General features: G+C 38.8%; 1 protein-coding gene and 1 pseudogene across 1 annotated transcript; both read right to left on the reverse strand.

Moving 5' to 3' along the window:
* Nucleotides 1-8,041, reverse strand: part of LOC102876602 — an 18,903-nt pseudogene extending 10,862 nt beyond the window's left edge.
* A 3,288-nt stretch (nt 8,042-11,329) lies between these two features.
* On the reverse strand, nt 11,330-11,683 carry LOC102849755 (small nuclear ribonucleoprotein Sm D1-like). Its single transcript, XM_006888531.1, has one exon. It carries the CDS (start codon nt 11,681-11,683, stop codon nt 11,330-11,332), a length of 354 nt encoding a protein of 117 aa, XP_006888593.1.
* Nucleotides 11,684-11,916: the final 233 nt, after the last annotated feature.

The raw sequence follows: 11,916 nt of genomic DNA on the forward strand, positions 1-11,916 counted from the left end.
AGAATAGTGCAACAATGAATGAGTGGAAGCCCAAAATCTCTGTAAATGTTTATGAAAATTAATAAAATATAATTATAGAAAAAAAAATTAGTCCTTGAGACTTCCCAGGGTACACAGAGTCACTTGCAGAAAGAGAGGACTCACTGGGATTCTAACCACTAATCCTTTAAAATATAGACCCGAAAGATAACACCTTTGACCTCTATAAGTCCAAAGTAGATAGGATTTATTTTCAACCCCTGTATCACAATATTAAGAGACAGAGGGTAACGTGACAAGGGCAAGGGACATAGTTGATGTGGCAAAGTATACAATCTCATGAAACCATGTTCTTCTTATTTAAGGAATGTTAGGCCCTGTCATTCTAGGGTTAATCCATTTGTATAACAACCCTTGTCCCTTGACCCTCACAGGACTGAAAACATACCAGCTAATTATCTTTGAGCCTAAATCTCTCCACAGCTTGCCATCTGAAGATAGTTTATAGGCATAGAGCTCCTCCCAGCTGAAAGAGCTAAATATTTGCTTAGTGGGTGTGCACTAAATGTGACTTTGGCTTTGTAGTTTTGAAGGTTGCTTCAAGGTAGGATTTTGGAGATCCATCTGTTGCAACTTTAGCCATCAAGGCATACTTCTTGACTTCATGAAGCTAAGGAAGATCCCTTCTTTACCTCAACCAAATCAGTTTTCCATTTCTGTTCCAAGTGCCTGAACCCAAGTGTAAAGTCATCTCCAATTATTTTTTTGTTGTTGTTGGAAATATACTCAGAAAAACATACATCAATTCAATACTTTCTGAGGTGTCATTCTTCAACTTGTACAGTGTTTCCCATCTGTTATTTTTTTTAAAAAAATACTGTGTTTTTGGTGAAGGTTTATACAGCATTTTAGGTTTTTAGACAGTGATTTGCATACAGCCTGCTCAGGAACCTTTGGTTATATTCTTCAGAGTTTATCCACATTCTCATCATGTTTGTGGTGGCTATTCTATTCTCACCCTCTTTTTTCCAGATTATTCCTTCACCATTCACATAGCTCATCACTTCCAAAGTTTCCTATCTAACCTTTCAAGTTGCTGTCATCCATTTGATGCCATAGATAATTCTTTAAAACAGCACAGTGCTCAAAGCAGGCTAGCCATAACCCTGCATGTTACTGCTATAAGCTAAGTAAGACTAAAGATGGGCAGACAATATCAGATAAATTGAAATTTATTTTTGAAGTAAGGGACGTTCTCAACTGAATTTGACAAAGCCATTTTCTTTCAGCAACTGGTGGTGTATTTTCATAAGTATATAAAAGGAGTCTGCAGCACCGTCAGCCCTGCAGAGCTGGGGGCAAGGCAGAAGGTAGGTCTAACCAATAGGGAGATATTTTTCATGCCATCTCAAAGTAACTCACAGATGCCTGACAGCTGCAGCTGCTCGGGCCCCTTGCGATGGCATTGCTCTATGACTCACAGGGATGTTTATGCCAGAGAATGCTGCCGCTGCAACACTACCCCAGAGATGTCCCAAGAGGAAATAATTTGGAGCAGTGAGTAGGAGAGGAAGGTCCCTGGCAGATTTACTCAACCCTGGCCTCCCATCAGTGTGCAAGGTAATAAGGACAGGTCAAAAATGCCTGGAGGCAGAGAGATCTGCCATGATTCTTAACTCTGGGTCCTTTGAATTCATTTATTCAGTCGTTTATGCATTCACTCACTCATTCAGCTAATATTTATCAAGCAGCTACTATTACCAGATACTGTGCTAAAAGCTTGGGACATAATAATAAGCAAGATTGTTAGGTTTTTGGGTAGGATTTTGTCCAAAAAGGAGAGAAGGTAAAGGAACCAGCTGCGAACCAAAAGGTGGGTCATTCAAACACACCCGATCCCACCAGCTGTTCTGTAGGAGAAAGGTGAAACAGTACAGTCAGCCATCAAGACTGACATTTTTGCAAACACTAGGAGGCCGTTCTACCCTGTTTTATAAGATTACTATTTACATTCTAGCAGTGAGTCTGATTTGGCCCAAAGGAAAATGCAGGTTCTTTGTGAAAAAAATTGTTAATAATTTTGAAATGATAGCAGTAAAGCATTAAACTAAGCGCCCCCTTCTGAGCATAAGGTCCTGTGCGACTGGACTGTGCTCACCCCTGCGAAGCTGGCTCTCATGATAGACTTAGGAGATGAGGTAACTTGCCTTCAGCGGAGTTTCAGGGGAGACATTCACTCTCCTATTACTTGCTTGTCTGTTGCGTTATGGTAGCTCTAGTTTGCAGTGATACTAGAAGCAATGTTAACAGTAGTAGTTCATAGACCAACAAGGTCTATGAGGCCTTGCTGATACATTGGTGTCAGTGAAGCTTCCAGACTAAGACAGATGCAGAAAGATTTGGCAATCTTAAAATTAGCCAATGAAAATCCTGTAGCTCACAGTAGAACGTTGTCTAATATAGAGCTGGAGGACAAGCCATATTGGTTAGAAAGCACTCAAAACACACAGTAGCCACAAACAATGGACTTGTCTGTTCAATCAAGTGTGAAGATGCCACGGATCAGGCAACTTCTTCTCTTAAACTTGAGGTCAGTATGAGTTGAGCTGACATGCCAGGAGCCAACAATATTCTTTAATTACACCAATTAATGATAATAATAATAATAATAATAATAATAATGGTGTAACAAGTATGGTGGGGGAAAAGATTATGGTATTATGTGTTCTTAAAAGAAAGGGATTTGATTAGTTAAAGAGAACAGGAAAGCTTCCCTAGGGGAGTGCTCCCCTAAAACAAGTGTTGAAGCTCTACACCCCTAGCATTTATCAAGGTGACCTTATTTGGAAATACACTTTTGTAAATGTATTCAAGTGAAGTAATTTTCCCATGACTTTGTCTTGCTTACTCTGGAGATGTCACCCAGAAAGATCATTTCTAGAAAAGGACACCATGTTTGGTAAAGTAGACGGTCAGAAATGAGGAAAGCGTACTGTGAGATGGATTGATACAGCAGTTCAAAGAGTGAACTCCAATACACCAGCCAGGGTGAGGATGAGTCTGGCCTGGGCGATGTGATGCTCTCTTATACATATGGTCATTGAGACTTAAAGGCACCATAACAACAGCAGTAGTACTGGGGTAGGGAGGGCCCTACGTCCAGCATGATAGGCATCCTTATAAAAAGAGACACAGACGCAGAAGGAAGATGGTTGTGGCAGATTGGACTAATGATGCCACAGGCCAAAAAATGTGTGGGTCTGTCAGAAACTGGAAGAGGCAAGGAGGGCCCCCCCTCAAAGGCTTCTGAGGGAGCATGAGCAGGAACACTTTGATTTTGGGTTTCTAACATCCTGAACTATGAGAAAATGAATTCCCGTTATTTTAAGCCATCTAGCTTTATCATTATTTGTTGCTGTAAGCAGAGGAAACTAGCTCATCACCCCAGAAGCGTGGCCTTTCCAACTCTCTCAAGTCTTAGAAAATACAAGAACATCTGATCCCAGCTTAACCAGGACTTCCTCCAAGAGAGGCATTCACCAGTTTACTTCCCAAAGCAAAGTAGATAGAGGTCTTTTGTTTTTTAGTGTTATCACAAATATAATATGAAAATAAATAACAAATGTAAGATGCAATTATTATTCTGGCCTCCTAGTCCTTGCGTAATAACACTTACCCTATTTATGTGTGTACTTGCTAAGAAACGTGCTTCATTTCACTATCAGTTTTTATCAGGCAGGTACTGCGTCTCTGTGCACCAATTACCTGGAATACTTTTTCTTAATCAATGAATGTTTACAGAGACTTAGGGTTTCAAGTCATTCATTGTTGCACTTTTCTCCCTGCCTACCCACTGCCCCCAATTGACTCTTCTCCTTGAAAAGTAAAAGAAGAACTCTTTCATTGTTATGCAATACCAATACTTGGGACACTTTTGAGTGCAAGTTTACTAAATAAGTAAACACAGGGACACGGTCACCACAAAACCAACAGAGCCAGCAGTACTCCAGTCCAAGCCTGACTTAGAGTGGAAAATATTCTTGAAGGTTATTCAAACGATATACAGTGACTTCAGTAGGTGTCTATCTGTTCTGTAGGTCTCCTGTTACCAAAGCAACTCAGCTACGGAAAGGGAAGTTTCTGACGTACGCCTGCTGTTCCTTCCGTGAGGTGGCATTGAGCGTGTTTATGTGTATATGTTTGTGTATTCTCGCATTCATGTACATGTGCATTATAATCAGACAGATAGCAAAAGGCAAAGACTTCACAATGAGTCCTTCTATCCAGCAATCCTTTCCATCTGAAATGAGCACTTTTCAATTTATAAATTCATAAAAAGATTGTTACTTCTACTGCATACATTTCCTCATAAAGTAGTGCATTAAAAAGTACTTAAAAATAAAAATAAGTTAAAATATCAACAGCACTTAATAATTTGTAAATAAAAACATTTAAATGTAATAAAAGATAAAATTCTCTAAAGAGCTAATAACCACAGTTAAAAGATGTTTGGTCTCATTGACAATAAGGGAAATGGATATAAAGCAATGAGTTATCTTGTTTTTAATTTGAAGGAAAGTTTACAAATCCTATTGTTCTTTTATTCAATCATATACATTCTGTTTTATAACAAGTACAATTGAGTAGTATAGTTAATTATATTATATTGTAATTATATAATTAACTATAATGTCTCATCAGCACCTCATTATATAATGCCTTTTTCTTCTCCCAACTTACCTAGTTATTAACTTTTGCTCCCTTTTACCTGCCTTCCCTTTAGTGATCCAACAATGATTCTATCTTTGTATAAACCTTTCTTTAGTTTTTTATATAATTATCTTAGAGATATCTTTCTTAAACAATTATTTTATATATTTTTATTGTTGTAGAGACTTTACAGCCAAACATACACCAATCCAAAGGTTTCTACATTTCACTGACACTGATTACATTCTTCAAATTGTACAGTTGATTCTACCTTCCTCTTCTGTTAACCTACTACACTGAACTCACTGCCATCTAAGACTCTAATTTTTGAGTTGCTGTTGTCAGTTTTGTCTCATTCAAACAATTCCTAAAAGAGTATAGCTCTTTTTCTTTTTCTTTTTTTCTCATAGCTTACATTTTATACTAATTAAGCTTACTTACTATTTGGTTTTTAGAAGATGTCAAGGCATAATTTTTGGTCTAAGATTTTAAGAGTATCTCAGGGCAATCAATAGTTTTGGGAGAAGGAGATAATGATTTTAAAAAGTTATCAAATTGTCTTTAAGTGATATTCACGATTTGTTGTTGTTAGGGTTGTCAAGTTGAGTACAACTCAGAGCGATCCTCTGAACAGCCCATCTGAGCCCTGTTCTATCCTGTGCCATTCTGACATGTTCAAACCCATTGTTACAGTCACTGTGTCAGTCCACCTGGTTCATGATATAAGTAAGCAAATAAGAATGTTTAACTAAAATAGATACAGTTCAGTCCATTCAAATAAAAAAGGAAAAAGTTAAAACCTTACATAATAAATACATAAATACAGTGAGTTTGCATGAAGTAGAAAGAGGTGGAAAGTTGCGCTTCAGTTAACAATAGTTACCCTGAGTTGGAGGAAGGGCATGTGAGACTTGTGGTGGGTACTGTGGATAAGAAAGATTTATTGCTTTTATAAAGGTAAAATAGTAAAGATAAGTTTATTAGAAAGTTATACATCTCTAAAGGGACAGACCTCTTTGCTTGAAAGGAAATATAAAGGAAAAATTGTTTTATGCGGCAAGAAGCTTTGCTGCAATCCTGAAGGCACATGGTTCAAGGCCACCAGCTGCTCCACAGGAGAAGGATGGTCAGTCTCCTCCTGTGCAGTTAACTGCCTCTGAAAACCTGCTGGAGGGTCAGCTATGGGTTGCTTCTGACTCGATGGAACACAGCAACAATATCCTGTTTGGAAGTTATAAGAAAAATGAAACATAATACATAAAGATCAACATCTTAGTGTTAATGAGCTGAGATGGACTGGTATTGACCATTTTTTTTATTCAATCATACATACAACCTATTATGCCAGGATTGACAAGTTGAAAAGTAATGGTATTGCATTCAAGGTCAAAAGAACATTTTAAGATCTATCCTAAATTACAGCGCTGTCTGTGAGTGATAGAATACTATCCATACATATACAAAGAAGACCACCTCTAATTCTATTATGAACTCCAACCACTCAAACCACAGATGAAGGCATTTTTTATCAATTTTGTTGTTGTTATTGTTGTTGGTGTTGTTGTGTACCACTGAGTTGGATCTGACTGGAACAGGATTCTTCTCCAGCAAAGCATCTGGTGGATTCGGGATCACAGCGCAGCTTCTTGCCACTAGGTCATCAGAGCTCCCTTTTTAAATCAACTTTTACAGCCTGAAAATGGACTGAACATGCAATCAACATGAATTAATAACAACTGGTGACTGGAGACAAGGTGCTGACATGGAAGAGATGAGCATTTTTCAAAGGGTAAATTACAAAGACAAAGCAAAGTATTGTAACAAAATATGCAGGGTTAGAGTTAGAACGCCAAAGGGAAGAACACATTTGACATTTCTCAAGTTGAAAGAGCTAAAGAACAAATTCAGGTCTTGAGTTGCAATACTGAAGAATGCAGTGGGCATCCTGATTTTGGATGATGCAGGAAACATTAGAAGATGATGAAAAGAAAACATAGATTCACTGGTGCCAAAAAAGAATTGGTCTACATGAAAATATTTCAGGAAGTAGACAATGATCCAGAACCATTAGCACTAAAGGATGAAGCTGCACTGAAAGAAAGCATTGGCAAAAATATAAGGCCCCAGGAACTGATGGAATGAATACCAATTGAGGTGTTTCAACAAACATGCAGATCTGCTTATGCTCACTTGCTTTTCACAAGAAATGTTATTTTTTTAAAGTAAAATAGAAAAGATAGATTTATTAGAAAGTTAAATCCTCAAATGGACAGACTTCTCTCCATGAAAGGAAATGTGGATATTAGGCCCCAAGAAATTTTAAATACAGCAAATTGGCCCATTGACTAGAAGAGAACCGTATCTGTTCCCCCCACCGTTTTTTTAAAGGTACTTTAACAGAGTGTGGAAATTACTGAACAATATCATTGATATAATATTCAAGTAAGATCTTGCTGAAGTCTCTGTAAACTTTCATTAAAATTAATTTTAAAAAAGGAAAATAAAACACGACAGTCTTAATTTTGCATTCCATTTCATCATCAAGAAAATAAAACTCATCACTGGGCCAATAGGCAACATCATGATAGACAGAGAAAAGATTGAAGTTGTCAATTATTTAATTTAACTTAGATCCATAATCAGTACCTATGATAGCAGCTATAAAGAAATTAAAGGCATTTTGAAAATCTGTTATTGATGGCTTTTCCAAAATCCTGAAGAGCAATGATATCAGTTTAAGGACTAGTGTGTGCATACTAATATAATAATTGCTCCATATGCATCTGAAAGTTGAACAATGAATCATGAAGACCAAGGAAGAATCAATGCCTTTGAATTGTGGTATTGGCAAAGAGTATTAATAGAGCATGGATTGCCAAAAACCCAAACAAACCTGTATTGGAGAAAGTGCAATAATGATGCTCTTTAGAGGTAAGAATGGTGAAACTTCATCTTACATACTTGGGATATGTTGTCAGGATGAGTCTTTGGAAAAAAACCATCATGTTTGGAGAGGCAGAGGGTCAGTGAGAGAGAGGAAGACCCTCAACAAGATGACTGACACAGTGAATGTAATAATAGAGCATATCTGAGATTGTGAGGAAGCCGATTGGCCTAATATAAAAAGCCATAACTAGTCTGTCCAGTCAATTGAGTCCATAATATAAATTGAGTCAATAATATAAAAGCCTAACTAGTCTGTCCAGTCAATTGAGTCACTAGGTGGTGGTGTTTGTTGCTACTGTTACATGCCATCGAGATGATTATGACTCATACCAATACTGTGAACAATAGCCGTGAACCCTGCATTATCTCGAGCCATTCTGTCTGTCTCAGACACACTTAGCCCCATTGCCACAGTCACTGTCAATCCATCTCATCCAGCGTTTTCCTCTCCTGTAGTGACCCTCTACCCTTCCAAACATAATGTCCTTCTCCAAGAACTGGTGCCTCTTGGCAACATGCCCAAAGTAGGTGAGATGGCATTACAAAATTCTTGCCTCTAAGAAGCAAGCTGGTTTCATGTTTTCTAAGACAGATCTGTTGTCTTGGCTGTCCGTGGTTTGTTCAATATGCTTCTCCAGCACCACAATTCAAATGCATCCATCTTTTGTCTGTCATCCTTAGTCATTGTCCAGCTCTCAGATGCATAATAAATATGTAAAGAGCTAGAGTCAGAAAATCAAAGGGGATGAGCTTGCTCAGTATTTCTTAAGCTGAAGGAACAGAATAATAACAAGTTCAAACCTCGAGATGAAATATGTAAAGAAGCTATGTACAGAATATTGAACGATCCAGGAAGCATCAAAAGAAGATGAAAGGAATGCACAGAGTAGCTGTGCCAAAAAGAATCTGCCAACACAGAACAATTTCAACTTCATGAAATAGTATATGATCAAGAAGCAATGGTAATGGAAGGGGAAGTTCAAGGGGCTCTGAAGGAATTGGCAAGAAAATAAGACCATAGGACTTGATGGAATAACAATTGACATATTTCAACAAACAGATGCTGCCCCAGATGTGCTTACAGATTGTGCCAAGAAATCTGGAAGACTGCTACCTCGCCAACTGATCAGAAGAGACCTGTATTTATTCCCATTCCCCCCAAAAGGGTCCAACAGACTGTGAAAATTATCAAATAATGCCACTATTATCACATGCAACCAACATCCTACTGACTATTATCCAGAACCATACACTGACAGAGAATGGCACTAAGTTGGGACAAATGGTTAATATACTTATCTGATAACCAGAAGGTTGGCTCTTTGATTCCACCCAGAGTTGCCTCTGAGTAAAGAGTTACTGACAAATCAGTAACTGAAATCTCTGTGGAGCACAGTTGTGCCCTCACACACGAGTTTGCCGTGAATCAAAGCGTCATATAACTGGACTTAACTTTCATTTGGATCTCTGGAATAGGCATTTCAAACTTGGCGTGGTGCGAGAGGAACTCTTTGAAACTTGCTTCTACATCTGTCTTCCTTGTTTCAATAACATTATCATGCACTCAAAGGTTGAAGCTAAAGTTTTAGGATACATCCCCAGTTTTTCTTTTCCCACCAGTTTCACTCCATTACTGTTGTCACAAGGCTGTTAACTCTAGATTCTAAAGCATGGCTGTACTCTGTACACCTTCCCCCATCCCCTTGCCATCAGAATCATCCAAGCCAGTTGGACCAATATGAAAATCCTTCCTAACTAATCTGTTCAATTCCCCCCAATCCAGGCTTCATACAGTATCTGACAGGGCTTTAAAACAGTATCATGCTATCCCCCTGCTTAGAACCTTTCAATGGCTTATCCTTTACACTTTGAATTTATTCCAAGTACTTCCTCACCTCCAGAACACTACATGATCAGCCGTGACCACCACTCCTGCCTGGTCCTGGTCCTGATCACTCTCCGCACGTCCTGCTGACCTGCAGCCCCTCTACCATCCTCAAGGTCAATACCCCTGGCTCATTCTCATTTAGGGACTGTGCATTCTGTTTCTCCTGCCAGAAAGTATCTTTTCTCTGATCTTTGCCTCAGGATTGGTGAATGGGACAAGAATAAGACTTTCATGAATCCAGAAGAAAAAGACAGCATCTGTGTCAGTCTTTCCATGGAGTTGCACTAAGGAAACAAAATCAACCATCAAAAAAATTTCATAAAACAAACAAACCAACAAAATTTAAAACCATTTCCAAAAGACTTGTAGTTTTCATTTGCATCTCTGAAGGATATTCATATTTAAATCCTCCCTCCTGACTGGTCTGTTGTTGTTGTTTGTGTGCCATCAAGTCAGAATTGACTCAGAGTTGACCTTCCAAGTGAGTTTTCAGAGGCAGTAAAGTGGTAAAATCACATGAGAGGAAGTTGCCTATCCTTCTGCAGAGCAGCTAGTGGATTTGAACCAGGCACCTTTGGGATTGCAGTGTAGCTACTTACCACCAGGGCACTTGGGCTTCCATCCTGAGTGATCTAAATCCCTGTAATTCTGCAGCTATAAACCTCTCCCCAAAGTCTTCAAGCCTCTCTCTCCAACACCCAAGCCCAGAAAGCATTCTGTCCTTACTCTAGTTTTTATTCCACCTCCAACTTCTTTCTGTGAACTGACCTGGCTTTTCTCCGCTCAGCAAGAATTCTTCCTCTTTAAAGCTACAGCAGAGGTAGATTTTCTTTGGCAAGTTAGGATGGAATGGGAAGTTTTAGATACTCTGATACAATTTATATTTCTTTTTTTGTTTTGGGGGTTACATAATGAGGCTCGTTGGCAACCTACAGAATAGGATGTGTCAGAGTCAAGTATTAAGGGAGACACTTCATTGGGAGTGAGATGTCATGTGAAAGAAGTAACATTAGGAAGTTTTTCAGGGTAAAGAATGAGTAGGTTAATCCGACCACCTGGTTGTAAATGAAAATATCTTCCGTCTGTTGAATGTTGCTACTGTAGTAGAATTTGTTCAGTTGTTGAATTAATGCTAACAATGGGAATAAGATGATTTGATGTTTTCAAAAATGTCTACTTCCTAACATTTTAAGTGCCATGTGTGAGAGAGAGTTCTTGAAAGGTCAAACCAAGAAACAAATACATCATTGGTTTATGTTTACTATGTATGAATAAACTCATTATGAGGTAGAGCAGAGAGGATGTTAGTTTCTATTTTCTCCAAGGTTCAGAATATGAGTTTAGAACCTGATAATTTAAAGTTCAAATCTCATCTCACCACTGTGTAACCTTGAGCAAAATGCTTAGTTTTTTTTTTTTTTAATTTTTGTGTGAGTGTACCGTCAAATCAGATCTGACTGGTACAGGAGGAGATTGTCCCTCCTTTTCCCGGCAGAGCATCTGGTGGATTCGAACCGTCTGCCTCTGGGATTGTAGTTGCAGCTCCTTGCCACTAGGCCACCAGAGCTCCCCAAATGCTTAGGTTTTGTTACTGAGTTTGTTCATTTATTAGAAAACAGAAATAATAATAGTGCCACCATTTCTTGGCTGAAAAAGCAGACCCATTGCTGTCTAGTCGATTCTTTTTTTTTTTTGTCCCACATTTATGTTTATTAAAAACTGACAGAAACAAAACAAAATCTGTACCAAAAAAATCCCAAATCAGCTTAACCCTTTGAAACAGTAAATCTTGAAAGACTTTATCGCCTAGGCCCCCCCTCTTCCTCTGCCACGGCCACGTCCTCTTCCTCGACCTCGGCCTCTTCCTCTTCCTGCAACAGCTTCCCTTTTCTTAGATTTCACCTTAGGTTCAACATCCACAAGTAAGGTATCCAAAGGTAAGCTGTCTGGCAGAATGAAATACCGAATGTTATTTCCTCGAATACTCAGTGTCTCCAGTTGGACAGGCTCTCTATTCTTCAGTGTCATTTTCACAGCTTTAAGATGTGTATTCATGCTGACATCCTCACCTGTGATTGTTCCATGGACCTGTGTTCCATTCTTCAATTCAATGGTTACAGTTTCATGACTCAACTTCATAAAAAATCTCACGAGTTTCATCCTGGCGGCGCCGTCACCCTTTCCGCTCCGAAACGCACGAAACCAGAGGACAGAAGATCGAGCCGCTCGTGGAGATCTGGACGTAAAATGCCGTCTAGTCGATTCTTACTCATAGTGATCCTACAGGACAGAACAGAACAACCGCACAGAGTTTCCAAGGCTGTAAGTGTTACAGAAGGGGACTTTGGAAGCCTAAATTATAGGGAGTCACACTGCTCATTCCTAAGACCATG

Source organism: Elephantulus edwardii, unplaced genomic scaffold, assembly GCF_000299155.1.
Source record: "Elephantulus edwardii isolate Elephantulus edwardi_28Jun2011 unplaced genomic scaffold, EleEdw1.0 scaffold00068, whole genome shotgun sequence".
NCBI classification, from domain to species: domain Eukaryota; kingdom Metazoa; phylum Chordata; class Mammalia; order Macroscelidea; family Macroscelididae; genus Elephantulus; species Elephantulus edwardii.

Coding starts and splice junctions, on each gene's coding strand:
- LOC102849755 (XM_006888531.1), bottom strand. CDS start 11,683: ATGAAACTCGTGAGATTTTTTATGAAGTTGAGTCATGAAACTGTAACC.